The 21,191-nt window shown below is 39.8% G+C and overlaps 1 protein-coding gene across 1 annotated transcript in view; it reads left to right on the top strand.

The window, feature by feature from the left end:
• CNGB3 (cyclic nucleotide gated channel subunit beta 3) overlaps positions 1–21,191 on the top strand; it is a 187,263-nt gene that overhangs the window by 109,108 nt on the left and 56,964 nt on the right. The window contains exons 9-11 of the mRNA XM_019973506.2: positions 2,697–2,761; positions 3,496–3,618; positions 17,281–17,422. Of these exons, the coding sequence (XP_019829065.2) occupies positions 2,697–2,761; positions 3,496–3,618; positions 17,281–17,422 (330 nt within the window). The remainder of the gene's footprint in view (positions 1–2,696; positions 2,762–3,495; positions 3,619–17,280; positions 17,423–21,191) is intronic.

A 21,191-nucleotide genomic window follows, 5' to 3' on the forward strand; every position in this document is an offset into this window, starting at 1 on the left:
CTGTGAACTGGTAGAGAACAACCTCCAAGATAAAACAACAAAGTTAAGGAAAAAATGTTAGTTACAAAACAGTTTATAGAACAATGTTAAGTCTTGCAACAGAAAGAGAATATATTCTATGTTTCTGTATTATGTAAACAGTGGACAACTACAAAAAAAAATCGAATAAAAATGGTTAACTGAGGCTGGAGAGGAAATCAGGATGCATAGGGGCAGGAATGGGGCTTCCTTTCCTAGCGGTAAAGAATCCACCTGCCAGTGCAGGAGACATAAGAGACTCGGGTTCGATCCCTGGGTCAGGAAGATCTCCTGGAAGAGGGCACAGAAGCCCACTCCAGTGTTCCTGCCTGGAGAATCTCACAGACAGAGGAGCCTGGCGGGCTGCAGTCCACAGGGCCACAAAGAGTTGAACAATACTGAAATGACTTAGCAGGCAGGCACGGGGGCAGAATAGAAGAAAAGACTTTGAAGGTATGCATTTCTTACTGTTCTTGAACTGTATTAATAAATTACCTATTGATAAAGATTCTAAGATATAAATATTTTATAACTCATAGCTTTATCAGGTACCTAAAATGAGTCTGAGAAGAGTCAGCATGTGGAATTTTGTACAAATCTTTAATAATAGCAATAGTAGCTTGCATTCCCAAAGACAGCCTTCTTAAAAGGAATACCACAGATTCTTTCAGTTTTAGGCGATTATCTCTTTGACACTTTGGGAAGACAAGACGGCTTAACCTGGAGACTCGAGTGGATCCTGACGCAGCAGCAACTGCTGTTTGCTGGGTCCGTGCTCGGTGCTACACACTTTGTTGAACTTTTATTCATTGTCTCATTTATTCCTCCAAACAAGCTCTTTCTGGAGATGAAAATGAGAATAAGCAGGGTTAAGAAAATCTGTCCAGACACGCAGCTGGTGAGTGGCAGTATCTGGAGTCTATCGCATATTTTTTGACTCCAAAGTCTTTACTATCATCAGATGAGCAAATGAACTTCAGGCTAAAAGGCTGTCTTTCCACATTCATGATTTTTCCACATCAAGAGGGATGTTACTCTATAGTCTCACACACTCAAGACTATTCTAGGGACTTCTGTTTTGACCACAGGGTGTGGGTCTAGACTGAGTAGAATTTAACATTCCTGGCAGCTTGGTGGGCTGGCCATCCATCATCAATTTTCTAGTGTCAAATGGACATTTCAGGAGCCCACTTCTCAGATGAGCAACTTTTAGAGAGTCTCTGGTTCCTATGGATTGGGGAGTTTTGTATCATAATAAAATCTTATAAAATGCTAGCTCTTCACACCCCATCTTTGCATCCCTATGGTGTCCAAAAGCTCACTATCTGTAGTAGGTTTTTAAAATCTAGGAAGTCCTGAAAGTCAGCATTAATCTTCTTATCATAGCCCCACAGTCCAGCCATTTCCACAGAAGCGTGTCATTTTAGTGTGCGGTTCTCTAGAGAAAATATCATTTGTCTACCCCCAAAGTATATATGAAAAAACAAATTAAGAATATGAATTTTCTCTACAGTGAACACTTAAGCAAAACTTTAAAATGTGTCTTTGTGCAAGCTTCTATCAAGAGCACAGTAAACAAGTTACCACAAATGGAAATTATCTTAATCTGAGTGCTGAATGGATGTTTCCTACTCAGGAATTCTAGAAAAACAAATCGTTTGTGCATATTCCGAGATTAGTAGTCATTGCTATTACACCTGTTTTCTAGTTCCCAAATGTTCTGTTACAGTCATACCTGCATTGGATGAAATTTTGAACCAAATACTCTTTGAACTTAATAACCTCTCATAGCCCTTCCAATCTGTAAGGTCCTATGAGTCTAAGCATATTATATGATTAAATGCATGAAGTCATGTAAGCATGCAGCCTCTTTTGGAGTCATGTTCTCTGATGTCCTCATTTTACAGATGAGGAAAGTGAAATACAGAAATATTAAGTGACTTTTCCAAGGTCACACAGTTAATAAATGGAAGAGAAGAGATTGGTGTTCAGCTCTGCATTTCATGCTCTTGCATTTTACAGCCTATAAATTAAAAGAGAAAGTAGAGGATGCATGTAGGGAGTATCTGCTGAGATGGAAGTGGGTGTAAGCACAAGAAAACCTTGAGGCAAATTGCAACTGTTCAGATGCATCTAAACCCACTGTATCTTTGAACAGCGTCAAGGATAGAAAACAATGCTAACAGTTACTGGACTTTAAATTTTGTTGAAATAAATACACAATTAATGCAGCTTGCTTATATGTAATGCCAGTGTTGAGCACCAGGACTTAACACCTGTTTGTGACTTGAATGTATTTTATTATTCTTCTCCTATTTTACTTATATTTTGAAGGGAGGTGTGATTTTTAATTATTGTGAAACAAAGTTCCACTATATGCTTTAAAAAGAAAAAAGGAAAGAAATGTTTTTAAGCTTGATTTTCTAAAAGCATTACAAATAAGACATAACTAGAGAGCAGAAATGAAAAAAAAGCAAGAAGCTCTATAAGTTTGGCACCTTGCTAAAATGCACTGCCCAGAGGAAAACACCACTAAACAGATCTCAGTTTTTGTTTAAGACATGAATATAATTATTTTCAGTAGCAAATAAAGTCTATTTCATATTGTTTTATTTAAATGTAAGAGATGTATTTAAGACTAACACACTTTTGGATTCCTTTGCTTGTTTCGTACACAGTACTCTTCATTTTTTGAGTTTAACCATCACCTCGAGTCTATAATGAACAAGGCGTACATTTACAGGTAAAGTATAACTCAGTGTACTTTGGGGCTGGGAGAGAGCGCAGTGCTATGACATTTTAGACAGAATTGGGGACGAATATGGCCTCCCTGCAAGAGAGTAAGGAATAATCTCAGATTTGGGGCTATGTAGAATATTGGGTTATGTTCTAAAACAGATCTGAACACTTCAAAGTGAGAAGAAAGTATGAAACTTAGATTTAGAAGAATACCTGACAAAAAAAAAAGAGGGCATATTACCTGCTTCCCTCAGAACAAGGTCAGAGAAATGTGTTCTTTTCCAAGCTGACTTTACATCCCTCTCCTGACAATTCATTCCAATCTGAATTTTCATTCATTCGCTGTTCTGAACTTAACTTGCCCAGAGACCTCTAGTCAGTCAACTGTAGCATGAAGTCCCATGAGCTTTTCGGAGATACCCAGTGAAATCAGCATGGTGTATTTTATGGAACTCAGACTGGAGAGGTGACCCTGGAGACATGTCTTTCAGGGAACTGACTCATGCCATCTGTGAGAAGAGAAGAGGTTTTTTTTCCACTCTGTCAGTCCCAGTCAAGAGACTGAAGCCTGAAAACCTGTGATGGCAGCATCATTTTATACTGTACTAATGAGAGCTAACAGTTCACAAATTTAAAGCAAGGAGATTCAGCAGAGACTTTAAGAAAAAGAAAATGTTAAAATAGGCTGTATTCCAGAACCAACACAAAGCCTCACTTTGCACTTCTTCTCGTTGACAGAGTAATTCGAACAACTGGATACTTGCTGTTTACGCTGCACATTAATGCTTGTATGTATTATTGGGCTTCAAACTATGAAGGAATTGGAAGTACCAGATGGGTGTATGATGGTGAGGGAAACAAGTGAGTTTTATTTTTTTTTATTTTTTTATTTATTTTTGATTGGAGGATGATTGCTTTACAATGTTGGGTCGGCTCTGCTGTACAGCAGTGTGGATCAGCCACGAGTGTACATGTAACCCCTCCCTCTTGAACCTCCCCCGTCCAGCCTCACCCCACCCCCAGGTCATCACAGAGCACCAGGCTGAGCGCCTCTGTGCCACAGCCGCCTCCCAGAGCTAGGAGCGTCTACTGCGCGCACCCCCAGGTCATCACAGAGCACCAGGCTGAGCGCCTCTGTGACACAGCCGCCTCCCAGGAGCTAGGAGCGTCTATTGCGCGCATAGTAACGTGTATATCTCACTCTTGCGCTCAGTTCACCCCGCCCTCTCCTTCCCTCCCGTGTTCACAAGTCTGTTCTCTACGTCTGCGTGCAGGGTAAGCGTTCCTTTTGAAGGAAACTTTTACTGACTCTTCTTAACTTCTGTTCCAGTGGGAGTTTTCGTAAGCCAGTGTTTTTGAAACTGTAAAGCACAGTCCATTAGTGGACAGTAAAAACTCTGTAGAAAGTCAGTATGCTTTTGAGTGAGAGAGGGTAGAATAAATAGAGGATGACAGAGTAGAAAATAGGCTGTCATTCCTAGTAGGGGTGTGTTGTGTGTGCGTGTGTGTGTGTGCATCTGTGTGTGTGTGTGCGTGTGTGTGCATTCACGTCCGTGTGTGTGTGTGTGTGTGCGCGTGCATGTGCGCATCTGTGTGTGTGTGTGTGCGTGTGCTTGTGTGTGGGTGTGGGGGTGTGTGTGTGTGTGTGTCCTGAGTTGACCTGTAAAATTCATTTCTTATTCTGGATCAAGATCAGAGAAGTTGGGAAGCCTCTGCTATAGATAACGGAGTGGTAAAGTAACTTTTAATAATTCCAACGCCAATGTTAGTAATGAACAATGTTAATTATTTGGAAGGCAGGTGCAATGACTAATTAGTTTACCACTGAAGGGTTTTATGGGTTATGAGTCAGCTATAACCACTAACTCAATTAAATGCTTACAGATCATAAACTAAACTTAGGATAAAGTTTAAACAAGGATCATAAACTAAACTTGATAATTAGACGTGCAAGTACTTCGAGATTAAAAGAGATTATCTGAAAATTTTGGTGCAGTAGAATCACAACTCAATAATGGCAGCTGAGTTATTTAATAGTGAAATTTTTGGTAGACATAAAGGCCTGGCATAAAGTGGCCGCCACTGACTTTCTGCTCCAGTGAAATGAGTTTGAGCATACTGTAAGGCAATGTCCTTACTGGAAAATAGCGGGTCCCAGCATGATTTTGAAGGGCAACTCACAGCAGCCTTGGGAAGGAAAGCAATTACAGGAGGGAGGAAAGATAACTCACGGAATTACACACCAGCTAGAGTGAGCAGGATCTGAATGAGGGATGGTAACAACATTTTTTGAACTTTTAGCCAGAACTAATTTAAAAATTTAAAGTCATAGGGCCCACTGACTGGGAAACTACACACACACACACAGCAACAGAAGAAAGTTTATAACCAAATCTATAAGTAATTTCCTTTAGAAACTACATATGTATTCAGCTTAATATAACTATGTAGAAAACTGATTAAGATACCAACTATATTAAATATTGTCTGCTGCTGCTGCTGCTGCTGCTAAGTCGCTTTAGTCGTGTCCGACTCTGTGCAACCCCATAGAAGGCAGCCCACCAGGCTCCCCCATCCCTGGGATTCTCCAGGCAAGAACACTGGGGTCGGTTGCCATTTCCTTCTCCAATGCATGAAAGTGAAAAGTGAAAGTGAAGTCGCTCAGTCGTGTCTGAACCTTAGCATGGACTGCAGCATACCAGGCTCCTCTGTCCATGGGATTTTCCAGGCAAGAGTACTGGAGTGGGGTGCCATTGCCTTCTCCAAAATATTGTCTAGAAGTATATAATTCAATATCATCAGATGCATGAGTCTGATTACTGTTTTACTCAAATTAGAAAATTTTCTGCCGTCTAGAAAGAGGAGAGCTATTTCTCTCTTCATCCCTGGATGCCTCTCTGCAGCATTTTTAGAGAATATGTCTTGCTCTCAGTGCTTAGAATATTAAGTATACAGCACACGCTTAGTATATGCAGGTCTTAGAGAAGACAAGAAGGGAGTTTCTTCAGTCTTTCTCTTCCTTCTCGCCTTCTTTAAATACCTAACATATACTGAGTGTATGAAAGAGAGAGAAAGGAAAGAAAAAAGGAAGGAGCAATTAAATTTATATTATTATAATAAGAAGAAAGAAACCTCAGCTTTGACCCATAAGAAGCTAAAGCTAAAGTGTGCTAATATTTTAGACATCTAATTCCAGCTATAGTGTAGACCAGATATTCAAAATGCCCTCTCACTAAAATACAAGAAGATAACCTACTTGAAATGTTTGTTGTATTAGGTATTGTAATTACTTGTTATAAGACACATTTCTATATAACATATTACAACAGTTCCCAACGATTGCTAAATTCTTTAGAAAGTAAAAGGAATCTCTGAAATCTAAAAAAAAATTATGTGTCCTGAAGCTGGAGTTGAGTGGTAAGATTATCAGTAAAGAATAGAAATAGAGAGGATAAATTCTTAATCATTAGAAGAAAAAAAATGGTGAGATGCTAAAACAATTTAAAATATATTAGTTCAGTTCAGTTCAGTCGCTCAGTCATGTCCGACTCTTTGCAACTCCATGAACTGCAGCATGCCAGGCCTCCCTGTCCATCACCAACTCCCAGAGTCTACTCAGACTCATGTCCATCGAGTCGGTGATGCCACCCAGCCATCTCATCCTCTGTCGTCCCCTTCTCCTCCTGCCCCCAATCCCTCCCAGCATCAGAGTCTTTTCCAATGAGTCAACTCTTCGCATGAGGTGGCCAAAGTACTGGAGTTTCAGCTTTAGCATCATTCCTTCCAAAGAACACCCAGGACTGATCTCCTTTAGGATGGACTGGTTGGATCTCCTTGCAGTCCAGGGACTCTCTCAAGAGTCTTCTCCAACACCACAGTTCAAAAGCATCAATTCTTACTGATAAAATATATCAGTAAGCAGAATAAGTTAGTATGGACTAAATTCACCAGCTGAAAGAGATTATCAAACTATATCAGTCAAAATAGACTTCGAAACAAAAATTATTTTAGGGAAAAATAAGTCACCATATAATGGTAATAGTTTCGATTCACCATCAGTATTTCCCAGTTCTAAATGTGTAATGCACCTAATGCAAAATAGTTACAGTGAGTCAAAGAAACTTGCAGAGCAAAAATTACTAGAAGGAAGAGAAACTGGCAAACACACCATCAAAGTCTGAGACATCACACAACTATTAACCGATCGAGCACCAAAGACAGTAAAGATAAAAGATTTGAGAACCTCATTAATAAGCTTGTATTAGGAGATGCAAATGGAACCTTGTACCAAAGAATTAGAAGCTACTCATCCTTTTACAAAAATTTTTATTGTTATAGTTGCTGTACAATATTATGTAAGTTATAGATGTACAATACAGTGAGTCATAATTTTTAAAGGTTGTGGTCCATTTATAGTTATTGTAAAATATTGACTATATTCCCCACATTGTACAATATATTCTTATGCTTATTTTATATGTAATAGCTTGTACTTCTCAATTCCCTGTCCCCACATTGCCCCTCCTTCCCTCCCTCACTCCACTGGAAACCCCTAGTTTGTCCTCTGTGTCTGTGAGTCTGCTTCTTTTTTGTTATATTCACTAGTTTGTTGTATTTTTTTGAATTCCTCATAGAAATGATATCATACAATATTTGTCTTTGATCCATTTCACTTAGTATAATACCCTCCAAGTATATCCATGCTGCTGCAAATGGCAGGATTTCGTTCTTTGTCATAGCTGGGTGGTATTCCACTGTGTCTGTACGGAAAAGATGTGTCCGTCTTCTTTAACCAATCATCTATTAACGGACACTTAGGTTGCTTCCATATCTTGACAATTGTAAACAACACTGCTATGAACATTGGGGTGCATCTCAGATTAGTGGGTTTTTTGGATATATACCCAGGAATGGAATTGCTGGGTCATATGATAGTTCTATTTTTAGTTTTTTTGAGAAACCTCTGTACTATTTTCCATAGCAGCTATACCAATTTACATTACTACCAATAGTGTACAAAGGTTTCCTTTTCTCCTCATCCTTGCCAGCATTTGTTATTTTTGTTCTTTTTGATGATAGAAATTCTAAGATGTATGAGGTGATATCTCCTTGTGATTTTGATTTACATTTCCCTGATGGTTAGCAATGTTGAGCATCTTTTCATGTGTCTATAGGCCATCCTCAAAAGCAGAGACATTACTTAGCCAACAAAGGTCCGTCTAGTCAAGGCTATGGTTTTTCCAGTGGTCATGTATGGATGTGAGAGTTGGACTGTGAAGAAGGCTGAGTGCCGAAAAATTGATGCTTTTGAACTGTGGTGTTGGAGAAGACTCTTGAGAGTCCCTTGGACTGCAAGGAGATCCAACAAGTCCATTCTGAAGGAGATCAGCCCTGGGATTTCTTTGGAAGGAATGATGCTAAAGCTGAAACTCCAGTACTTTGGCCACCTCATGCGAAGAGTTGACTCATTGGAAAAGACTCTGATGCTGGGAGGGATTGGGGGCAGGAGGAGAAGGGGACGACAGAGGATGAGATGGCTGGATGGCATCACTGACTCGATGGACGTGAGTCTGAGTGAACTCCGGGAGTTGGTGAGAGACAGGGAGGCCTGGCGTTCTGCGATTCACGGGGTCACAAAGAGTCGGACACGACTGAGAGACTGATCTGATCTGATAGGCCATCTGCATTTTCTCTTTGGAAAAAGAAGCCACTCATTCTTCTTAATCATTCATGATAGATTACAAAAAAGTGGTCTTTTTCTAGCCCAAAGAGCAAGTTTCGATACATTTTTCAGCCTTGCTATCAAACAGCTGCATTCTCTGCTCCTTTAGACAGGAGGGTTCTCACCCAAAACCAAAGCTCTAATAATCCTCTTGAAAGTGAAAGTGAAAGTTGCTCAGTCGTGTCCAACTCTTTGCAACCCCATGGACTATAAAGTCCATGGAATTCCCCAGGCCAGAATACTGGAGTGGGTAGCCTTTCCCTTCTCAGGGGATCTTCCCAATCCAGGGATCAAACCCAGGTCTCCCGCATTGTAGGCGGATTCTTTACCAGCTGAGCCACCAGGGAAGCCCAATAATCCTCTTACCAAGTGTCAGGGACACATCCTTACCAAGAAAATGCCTTTAAAAGTAGCAAATGTGTGTGTGCTGTTTTATTTTTATATATATATATGTATATGTGTATATATATATTATGTATAAATAATTGTTCTTCTTATCGTTTAGTCGCCCAGTTGCGTCCGACTCTTTACGACCCCATGGTCTGCAGCATGCCAGGCCTCCCTGTCCCTCGCCATCTCCCAGAGTTTACCTAGTGGCTAAGACTCTGCACTCCAATGCAGGGGGCCTGGGTTTGACCCCTAGTAGGGGAACTAGATCCCAAATGCCCCAACTGAGACTCGGCACAGGCAAATAAAATGATAATAAATAATTTGTAAAGGGCAGTTGTTAATACACCTGCATTTCCCACAGTTTTAAAGCAGCACCTGCCTCTTCTCTTACTTCATATTACTCTTTGACCTCAAAAGCGTGAAGCCTTTTTTTAGTTAACCCTTGTGATGGCTCCTGACGACATATAATTTGGAGGTTGCTTATGAGATCACTGGACTTGTGAACCTTGTCCTAGTTAGAATTATGCAGCAACTGTAGGGTGTAAGTGAAGCACTGTGAACATTTAAAATAAGAGGCATGTATTACTATTCTATTAATCTTCATCAAAATAACAATGTCTGTTCATTTCAGTAGAAGACAAGAGGTTATTTTCATTTATACTAAGTACATGGCAGCCTTCATCTGACTGTGAAATATGACAAAGCAGGAAAGGGCTTACTTAGCTCAAAATCAGAACATAAGCTGCTGCTGTTCCTAAATCATGCCCAACTCAGACCACATAGACTGCAGCACGCCAGGCTTCCCTATCCTTCACTGTCTCCTGGAGTTTGATTGGAGGGAGGTTATCCAAGTATCTCATCCTCTGTCTCCCCCTTCTTCTCCTGCCTTCAATCTTCCCCAGCATCGGGGTCTTTTCCAATGAATTGGCACTTCACATCAGGTGGTCGAAGTATTGGAACTTGAGCAAAATATTTAGGACTGATCTCCTTTAGGATGGACTGGTTGGATCTCCTTTCAGTCCAAGGGACTCTCAAGAGTCTTCTCCAGCACCACAGTTCAGGGGCATTAATTCTTCGGTGCTCAGCCTTCTTTGTGGTCCAACTCTCACATCTGTACATAACTACTGGAAAAAACCATAGCTTTAATTGTAAGGACCTTTGTCAGCAAAATGATGTCTCTGCTTTTTAACATGCTGTCAAGATTTGTCATAGCTTTCCTTCCAAGGAGCACGTATGTTTTAATTTCATGCTGCAGTCACCATTCACAGTGACCTTGGTGCCCAAGAAGATAAAATTTGTCACCATTTCCACTTTTTTCCCTTTTATTTACCAGGAAGTGATGGGACCAGACACCATGATCTTTAAGCCAGTTTTTTCACTCGCCTTCATCCTCATCAAGATATTCTTTAGTTCCTCTTCATTTTCTGCCATTAGAGAAGTATCATCTGCATATCTGAGGTTGTTGATATTTCTGCTGGCAATCTTGATTCCAGCTTGTGATTCCTCCAACCTGGTATTTCACGTGATGTACTCTGCATAGAAGTTAAACAAGCAGGGGGACAAAATACAGCCTTGACTTACTCCTTTCTCAATTTTGAACTACTCTGTTGTTCCATGTCCAGTTCTAAGTGTTCTTATCTGCATGCACGTTCCTCAGCAAACCCATAAGGTGATCTGATACTCCCAGCTCTTTAAGAATTTTCCACAATTATTTGTGATCCACACAGTCAAAGGCTTTCATATCATCAATAAAGCAGAAGTAGATGTTTTTCTGGGATTCCCTTACTTTCTCTATGATCCAATGAATGTTGGCAATTTGATCTCTGGTTCCTCTGCTTTTTCTAAACTCAGCTTGTACACCTGGAAGTTCTCAGTTCATGTACTGTTGAAGTCTAGTTTGAAGGATTTTGAGCATTATCTTGCTAGCGTGTGGAATGAGCACAATTACACAGTAGTTTGAACATTCTTTGGCATTGCCCTTCTTTGGGATTAAAATGAAAACTGACCTTTTCCAGTCCTATGACCACTGCTGAGTTTTCCCAATTTGCTTGCATATTTGAATGCAGCACTTTAACAGCATCATCTTTTAGAATTTTAAATAGCTCAGCTGAAATTCCATCATCTCCACTAGCTTTGTTTGTAGTAATGCTTCCCAAGGCCCACTTGACTTCACACTCCAGGATGTCTGGCTCTAGGTAAGTGATCACACCATCATGGCTATCCAGGTCATTAAGACCTTTTTTATATAGTTCTGTGTATTTCTTGCCACCTCTTCTTAATCACTTCTGCTTCTGCTAGGGCCTTACTGTTTCTGCCTTTTATCATGCCCATTCTTGCATAGAATGTTCCCTAGATAGCTCCAGTTTTCTTGAAGAAATCTCTAGTCCTTCCCATTCTACTGTTTTCCTCTATTTCTTTGCACTGTTAACTTCAGAAGGCTTTCTTATCTCTCCTTGCTATTCTCTGGAACCCTGCATTCAGTTGGGTGTATCTTGCCTTTCTCCCTTGCCTTTTGCTTCTCTTCTTTTCTCATCTATTTGTAAAGCCTCCTCAGACAACCACTCTGCCGTCTTGCATTTCTTTTCCTCGGGGATGGTTTTGATCAATGCCTCCTGTACTATGATATTCACCTCTGTAGTTCTTCAGACATGCTGTCTACCAGATCTGATCCCTTAAATTTATTCATCACCTCCACTGTATAATCATAAGATATTTGATTTAGGTCATACCTAAATGGCCTAGTGGCTTTCCCTACTTTCTGCAATTTAAGCCTAAATTTTGCAATAAGGAGTTCATGATCTGAGCCACAGTCAGGTCCTGGTCTTATTTTTGCTGCCTGTATAGAGCTTCTCCACCTTTGGCTGCAAAGAATATAATCAATCTGATTTTGGTATTGACCACTTGGTGATATCTCTGTGTAGAGTCATCTCTTGTGTTATTGGAAGAGGGTATTTGCTATAACCAATGTGCTCTCTTGGCAAAACTGTTAGCCTTTGCCCTGCTTCATTTTGTACTCCAAGGCCAAATTTGCCTGTTACTCCAGGTATTTCTAAACTTCCTAGTTTTGCATTTCAATCCTCTATGATGAAAAGGACATCTTTTTTAGTGTTAGGTCTTGTTGGTCTGCATAAATCAGTCAACTTCAGCTTTTTGGCATTTGTGGTTGGGGCATAGATTTGGATTACAGTGATGTTTAATTGTTTGCCTTGGAAATGAGCCAACATCTTTCTGTTGTTTCTGAGGTTGCATCCAAGTACTGCATTTTGGACTCTTTTGTTGACTATGAGGGCTACTCCATTTCTTCTAAGGGATTCTTGCCCACGGTAGTAGATATCCTGGTCATCTGAATTAACTTTGCCCACTCCTGTCCGTTTTAGTTCACTGATTCCTAAGATGTCAGTGTTCACTCTTGTCATCTCTTGCTTGACCATGTCCAATTACAACATTTTGGGTTCTTATGCAATGCTCTTTACAGCATCGGACTTTACTTTCACCACAAGACACATCCACAACTGAACATCGTTTCAACCTTGGCTCAGCTGTTTCGTTTTTTCTGGAGCTATTAGTAATTTCCCCCCACTCTTCCTCCATAGCATATTGGACACCTTCCAATCTGGGGGCTCATCTTCTGGTGTCATATCTTTTTGCCTTTTCATACTGTCCATGGGGTTCTCCACGCAAGTATAATGGAGTGGTTTGCCATTCCTTCCTCCAGTTATTTGGTATCCAGAAATGTTCCCAGTCTCCCTTTATCCATATATACCACAATTTATTTATTTTCTGATACAAATTTCCCAATGTGCAAAAATTTCTTAACAAATCCCTAACCTCAATCCCCGACACATAAATCATCAAATGAACGAGTGAAAGAGCAAGCAAGTGTGTCATGGGAATCATAACTCCAGATGGGGTGAAGAAGGAGTCGGAATGTCCATACTTTAGTGCTCAGGAAATTTGGGATAACTTACTCCCTTCCCTTTGTACATGAGGAAGATGAGACAAGGGTAAATGAAGTTATTAAGTCAGGGTCCCCTAGATACTTCAGTTCAGACACTAGCAGAAAAAGAAAGAAAGAGTGGTCTTTACACTAGACATTTAGACCCCCTCAAATGCATCACAGCCACTCCAGAACAGCAGATCGGCAGACCAGAAGGGAGATGAAAGGCAGCTGGTGGCGTGACAGGGAGGAGTCCGCATGGGGATTGCATGGACGTAATCACAGATGCAGCCTCCCACATTCTTCAGTCTTGGGTTTGCAAGACCTTCCACTTATTCTTTCACAACGTTTAACAAATATTATTCAGCTCCTATTTGTCATGCCTGTTGTTGAGGAGTTTATCTTCTAATGAGACTAGACTCCTAACGTTCTCCTCCAGATTCAGTGTCTTCAGTGAGAAATTTATAGAAACTCGGAACTGGAAGTAAGACAGGTGGAGGTAGTTAAAAGGTTCACTCATAAAGTATGGAATTGGGTACTTTCAAAAGTTGCATGTCCCACTACACATCCACCACATTGGCTAAAATTTTTTAAAACATCATATTCTTGGGTTACACATATAAAGCAACGGAAATCTCATACACGTTTGGAGGGATAAAATCTGACAGTTTGTTTTACAACTAAATATAGCACCTACCTTAAAAACAAAAATTCCAACCCTAAATATTTGCCCAAGAGAACTTAAAAATATATGCCTATGAAAGAACATATATAAGTATATTCATAGAATGTCTATTCATGAGAACCAAAAGCTTGAAACAGTCTAGGTTTTCATCCACAGAAAGATGGATAAACTTACTGTACTGTAGTCATGCAAGGGATATTGCTTAGCAGTAAAAATGAATAAACACACAAAAACCCAGCTAAATCTCAAAAACATTATTCTGAGTGAAAGACATCTTACACAACCATGTACACATGTGTGATTTCATTTGTGTGAAATTCTAAAGCAGGCAAAGCTCATCTGAAACAACAGCCACCCCTGGGGGCAGAAACTGACTGGGGAAAAGAAATGAGAGAAATTTCTGGAGTGATGGAAATGTCCTCTGTCTTGATGGGTTTCTGAATTACACAGATGTATGGATTTCTCACAATTCATCAAATTGTGTCAGAAGGTATACTTAAGATTTGTGCTTTCAATGTATGTTCAAGTTTTTTTAAATATCAGTATAGACCTGTAGTAATACATACATATATATATACACACACATATATATTCTGAAGTACTGTATTTAGGAGGAAGTGTCTGTCTGCAAATTACTTTGAAATGCGCCCAAAAATAAGATGGGTTGATGGATGGAAAGTGGAGAAACATGTGACAAAGAAGATAAAGTAAAATGTTCATAATATTAATAACATCTATGCTGTGAATACAAGGGTGAAATTATTTCAGTTTTTTCTGCTTGTTTGAAATATTTCAAAACAAAATGCTGGGGGGAAGTTTCATGTTGCATTTGTTTCACAGAGGAAGAAGTTCTATTTTCATACAAAATGATTTTTTATGGTTTTATGTCAAATTCTGCCTTAGTGCTTTAACTTGAGGATAGCCTATAAGATAGCTCACGTATTAAATCAGCCAGACAGAATCTCCTTGAAAAGATCTATCTGCCCAGGGTGTAAATATTAGAGGTGGACACACTTGACTAATTAAGCTAATCCTGGAAGATCAATATGGTGCCATCTAATTAAATTACAAATCTTACCTCTGGTTGTGCATGCCTGGATATAAGACATGACTGAGAAAAGAATTCCAAGGTAAACCACAAAGCATCAGGACAGAAAACTTCCAATTAACATTGCAGGCTTTTTCATCATGAAAAAAATGGTTCAAGGCTGACCCTTCAGATTTGGAAAATCAATGCCTAAATTTTACACTTGTTATTTTCTAACATCTGTAAATAAGAAAGTAAGAGAAAGCAATTCCTGTGTTTGTTCCTCTCAATACTAGAGGGACTTTGTAGGGCATAGTAATCCCAACAGTTGGAATTGGCTACGTAGGGAGAGAATCTGGTCCGTGTCCCACTCGTGGGTTGCGCTGGGGTCAATAAATTTCCTTAATTCAGAGAGCCGCAGGCCCAGGACTTGTGATCATGCTAAGTCAGGTGATGAGAAATTATAAACTGGAGTTGAAAATTAAATGCAATCCATAAAATTAATTCCACACTTCTGCAAGGCAGTTCTCTCTGACATCCAGTTCACTAGTATCTGTAAGTCCAAGGAAGCTTGTTAGAAAAAATGTTGCAGACTAGTGATACTTTTATTCTCTTGGCACAGTGGTTTCAGATCCTACCAAAGAGTTAATTATTTGTCCGTTCTTGTATGTACCAAATAAAACAAACAACAAGACTCATGTCCTTCAAAAGGTATTGAATTTCAAAACAAGTGATTTCTCTCTAGATCTGTTTTTATTTGAATACTGACTTTAACTGCAGTTTGATTCTTTGTAAACCTCAACTTCTTACTGTTTGAAGATCTGGAAATTATAACCTATTCTCACACACACACACAAAAGGCCATCCAAAAGGCCATCCTTGTTCAAAGACAAATGCACGTTTTCTTAAAGTGCAAAGGTTTATGTGGCACACCCAGATAAGAAATAAAGGACTGACCAGGGCAGAATTCAGTAACAGTGCTGCTTTTCTATGTACTCTGGAAACTAAGATAGCTGGCTGGAACCCACTGAATCTGAATGCCTCTCTGCAACAATATCTGAAAATGGCCTCTATATATAGGACATTTTTCTTCCAGGATTCAGTGGAAATATCTGATCCAGACCATGTTATCAGAGCTATATGGAATATACCAAATAGGCACCTAATTGTGTGGGCTTCCCAGGGGGCTCAGTGGTAAAGAATCCACCTGCCAGCAGGAGACATGGGTTTAATCCCTGGGTCAGGAAGATCCCCTGGAGAAGAAAATGGCAACCCACTCTAATATTGCTGCCAGGGAAACCCCATAGACAGAGGTGCCTGGCTGGCTACAGTCCACGGGGTTGCAGAGAATCGGACACAACTTAACGACTAAACAGCAATAAACAGTATCTAATTATGGACCAAAATTATAATATATATACAATGGGTTGTAATACTAATTTCTCTTCCCACCTCACTCGGGACTCCATGAAACCCTTAGCCACATATAGCCAAGTGAATCTCACATGTTCTGTCCTCATCTTTATCATATTTGTTTTTGTTGCCCTGGTCCCAGATTTTCTTCCCATCTGGGCTATAATGATCTGTCTCTCCATTTGCAATTGCTAAAGTTTAGTACAGAATCTTTATAAAGTATATTTCTGAGCATACTTGGTTTTCTTCAATACTAAATTTCTAGATAAATTAGCTATTACACTCAAGAGTAATTTCCCTTTTAAGATAGAACTCTGTTCTCTGTCTCTGTCATGGTTTATATATTCAATCATATAGTAAGATATGAGTAGAAGAGAGAGGAGGTATATACCCACCTACTCTATCTTCCATCAGTAAAAAAACAGCTGGTTCTAAACTATAAAGGTCTTTTCAATCTCCATAAACCCCCTTGATATCTATGATATCCCTCACTAGTCACTACGAAGTAGTTTAAAGGTAGCCTCACACTTTTCGCTGCTCCTCTCATTGAAAGGTAGATTCAAATATCCCTTCCCTTGAATCTGGCTGGTCTTAGAGACTTGCTTGGCAAATATATGTGGCAAGAGATTAAGACATTATAGGGCTTCTGAGTTACAGGAAGCCTTACAAGCTACTGCCTGAGCTTCTACCACTCGGGGGGAAGCCAGCCAGGCAAGAAGTCCATCTACGCCAAGACTTCCATGCTGTAAGGAAGCTCAAGCTAGCCACACTCACAGGCTGAATGAAAATACACAGCCAGCCCCAGCGGGTGCAACCATCCCAGCTCAGACTGTGAGAGGAGACCACCTGGGTGTTCCAACAGACATGCACGACAGAAGAACTCAGCCAACAGTTGGAACCACGGCCTCAGGACTCTGGCCTCAATCATGTCCCCCCAGCTGTCTCCTGGCATTCAAGTCTCCTGAGGGTTCACTCCTCATGGAGTAGATGAGCCGTCTTGGGGGTCTTCCACAAACATCTGACCCACAGCGTCACAAGCCTAGTGAAATAGTTGCCGCTTCATACCACTAAACTCTAGGGTGACTTGTTCTGCAGGGAGAAATAAGTGGAATGACTAATAGGCACCTTCTTTGGCTTTGTTTAGTCATTTCACAGTGTTTATCAAGAAGTTTACCTTAAAAGAGGAGTTTACATTAATACACACGGTAGTTGCTAATGCTGCTTAAAGATAGGAAATCTTAATTATGAGGGAATGTGTTAAAATCTAGTATTATAGCAATATATTCCCAAGCATAATGGCATTTTAGTGCTATAGTAAAAAGCAAAATGTATATCTTCTCTTTACACAGGTATCTGAGATGTTATTATTGGGCAGTTCGAACTTTGATTACCATTGGGGGCCTTCCAGAACCACAAACTTCATTTGAAATTGTTTTTCAACTGTTGAACTTCTTTTCTGGAGTTTTTGTGTTCTCCAGCTTAATTGGTCAGGTAAATTGAGATGTGAATCCCTAGATACATGATGCTGTCATTTTTGAAAGCCTATCAATTTTTTATAAACTTTACATAGGAAAAATAAAAACCTATATGGTGCTTTTTAAATTTTATTAACTTTCATCTCTTTTAATGAATTGAAGGGGGCTGTAAATGGATCAACATTGCCTTTCCATTTTTAAACTATTAAATCTATCAGAAAACTTGTACACAATGAGTATCTGTTAGACTCTCAGAGAGTCACATTTCTAAGTTTTTCTGAAAACCTTTAGAAACCCTCTTTTTTTTTTACTTAAACTTCAAATATTGTCATAGAATCCCTGGATTAAAGTCAACTTCAGAGGTCATTTAAATCAGAGGTTACCAAATGTCATCTAAATTAATTAAAATCATTGGCCCATAAATGTTTATTATGGCATCTTCTTGTCCTTATTCTTAAGGAATCACAGTCTTGTGAGAAAGTAAATCAAATACCCAAATAACTTTATTGCAAGATGATTGGCATTTGCCAAGGTTAGAGCCCAGCACCTTTGAGATTTCTCAGATCACAAGAAAAAAAAAGCTCAACAGCACAGCGTCTTTAGAATTATACTTCCTTGTAAGGTGCTTTACACACTATATGTCTGAAAGCAAAAAGCCATCTTGAGATTGTAATCACAAAATGATTATTACCACCAGATAAGCGATTGATTCCCACTCACTACACTAACAGTGTTATGAATATGCTTTAACAAAATTTAGCAATGAAAATTATTCCACTCCAGCATTCTTGCCTGGGAAATCTCATGGACAGAGGAGCCCGGCAGGCTATTGCCCATGGGGTCGCAAAGAGTCAGACACGACTGAAGTGACTAAATAACAACAAAAAGCTGATCACAAATAGTCAAAACTCAAATCCTACTTCCATGAATGTCAAGGAGCTGCTAACCATGATAAGTTCCAGAGGGGAGTTTGAAAGCTCTGTATTAGAGCAGAAAAAGGAAGCCTCCCAGGAGGTTTCATGGAGGAGAAAATGTCTTTGCAACATCTTAAAAAAGCAGATAGGATTCGGTAGTTACAGAGAGATAGTTCAATCAGAAACTATGTGTGAAAGATGGCAATAATAAAGCACCATACATGTTTAAGGAAATGGAAGAATACCAGAACAGCTGGAGTGAAAGACACCTGTAAATAAGGTTAGAGACGTAGTAAGGGCCAGATAGTTTAAGGGCTCTGAATGTTGCAGATGTTGAACTTCATCTTAAGGGCAATGGAAAGTCAGCCAGGGAAGAATTTTGAACAAAGAGATTTATGGAAGATCAATCAAAATATAAATTGGAAGGGTTATACTGTTTTAAGGGCTTACCAGGTGGCTCTAGTGGTTTTAAAAAAAAAAATTCTGCCTGCCAATGTAGGAGAAAGAGACACAGGTTTGATCCCTGGGTCAGGAAGATTCCCTGGAGGAGAGCATGGCAAGCCACTCCAGTGTTCTTGCCTGGAGAATCCCATGGACAGAGGAGCCTGGCGGGCTAGAGTCAATAGGGTTGCAAAGAGTCAGGCACAACTGAAGCCACTTAGCATGCATGCACGCATAGTGTTTTAAAATAGAGGTTTTATTATCATTTACAGATGGTGAGGGCAACAGATCAGGAGACTATTGACACTGAAAAGATAGTCTGTTATACAAACAGATCCAGGAGGAGATGGTCACTCCTTGCCTAGAGGCCTACTTAGGAGGGAACCAGGAAAGGAACTGATCAAGCAGGGTAACAGCATTTAAGATTGGCAAGTTTGTATCATTTCAACAGGCTCTGGATTGTAGGGACTCTCTCAGTGGCCTGGCACTTGGCCCTGAGGTAATTGCGGCAGGTGGAGAGTAGCCTGGAATATGAGAGCCAGTGAAGAAGCCTGCTGAAGTCAGGGCTCAGGATTGGCTGTTTTGCATATGAAAGGGGCTCTCCTAGTTGAGTTGGTTGCAATCTTCGTGTGCTCAGTTTTGTCCTACTCTTTGCAACCCCGTGGACAGTAGCCCACCAGGCTCCTCTGTCCATGGAATTTTCCAGGCACGAAATACTGGAGTGAGTTGTCATTTCCAGCTCCAGGGGATCTTCCCAATCCAGGGATGGAACCCACATCTCTTGCATCTCCTGCATTGGCAGGCAGTTTCTTTACCACTGTGCCACCTGGCTTAGCTAACTCTGGGAGGGATAGTCCAAGAAATCGAAGCATCAAAATACAAAAAATAAAAACATACGGTGAATACATGCCACTTCAACCTGAACGTGGTAATTGAGTAGAGAGAGAGATTGTAAAGGAAACTCTATTTAGAAAATATTTCAGTTTGGAAGATGAACACTATGCAGTTAAAACTATGAGTATAAATTATCATAATCTTAATGCTTGGGGAGACACATTAACAGTGATTGAAAATAGGAAGTTTGTTTATAGAGAAAGGCAATTAATTTGAATATAAATGCAACTAATTTGAATATAAATGGCAAAGATCATATTATTTTATAACTTCTAAAATCTATGTGAAGTAGCCAGATCTCCTTCAGTATTTTCTCAGTTTTGCAGTTGAGACAACTCTAGTTTGAGGAGATTAAAAAGTATGCCAAATTCATACATGTAATTCAGAAGTCATAAGATAAGACCATATAATATCAATGAAAATAGTAAAATCTGGCATATTTAGCAGTTACTATGCTCAAGGCAATTCTTACAAGATTAAAAAACTATGTCCAGCTCCAGTTAAAATTCCATTCGAAGTGGTCTTTGGACTAAGAGTAGAAGCATCACCTGAGAAATTCAGAATTCAGGCGTCACCCCAAACCTACTGGGTCAGAATTTGCATTTTAATAGTATCTTCAGAAGATTCATATGCACACGAAAGTTTGAAAGCGCTGCTTTATTCCCCACACCACACCTGCCTGTACCTTGACTGTGACATTCCAACTGGATCAGTGAGAACCACCAAGCCACGAAAAAATGGAGTAGAGCCCAAAAGAAAGGTTGAGGCAGGAGATAGAGGTTTGTGCCTTGACTCTCACAGTGAATAAAAGATGCTGAGAAAAACAGAAACAAAAGTCAGAAAGTCCTGAACAGAATCTCCACTGATTCAAAATTCCCACATATAACCATACCAAGAGCTACACCCTAGATAACCACATCCCATTTTAACTGCAATATTCTAGTCTTGAATACAGCTCATAGAGACTGACATTTTCCTCCTCCAATCTGGAACACACATCATAGAATATATGTCTTCTTCACCTATACCATCAAAATCCAGCCTTGCACATAAAGCATTCAGATTACTGTCACTACAAATCCTCTGCCCTCAACACCAATCCATAAGGCTTTTAATTGTCCTTGGGTCCCAATTTAAAACTCTATTAAATCTCCCAACCCAGCCTCTAATATCCCAATTCTCAAGGCCTTAGGTGAGTGGGTAATGTCCATCATTTGTCTAAAATGGCTTGGAAAAAGGGGGTCTAGGAATTGAGGTTGATGATAAATAGCCCTCAAGGCGTAAGTTCAGAACTGGAAAAGGTGTGTACAGTTGACTCTCTGCATAGCTCCTCAGTAGATGCTCCCAACAAGTAGAAGAACCTGTTAACTCTAAAAATGGAAACTGAGGAGGGCATTGCAACAAAAGAGCCATTTTTGATCTATACCTCAAAGAATGAGTGGTTTTTCCATAAGCAGAAAAGGCTCAGCTACTAGAATGAATGAGCGAAGTCTTAAGAGTGTGAAAGCGAGGCCCAGGTTTTCCTCCCTATTATAA

This window comes from Bos indicus, chromosome 14 (assembly GCF_029378745.1).
Source record: "Bos indicus isolate NIAB-ARS_2022 breed Sahiwal x Tharparkar chromosome 14, NIAB-ARS_B.indTharparkar_mat_pri_1.0, whole genome shotgun sequence".
Classification (NCBI taxonomy): Eukaryota; Metazoa; Chordata; class Mammalia; order Artiodactyla; family Bovidae; genus Bos; species Bos indicus.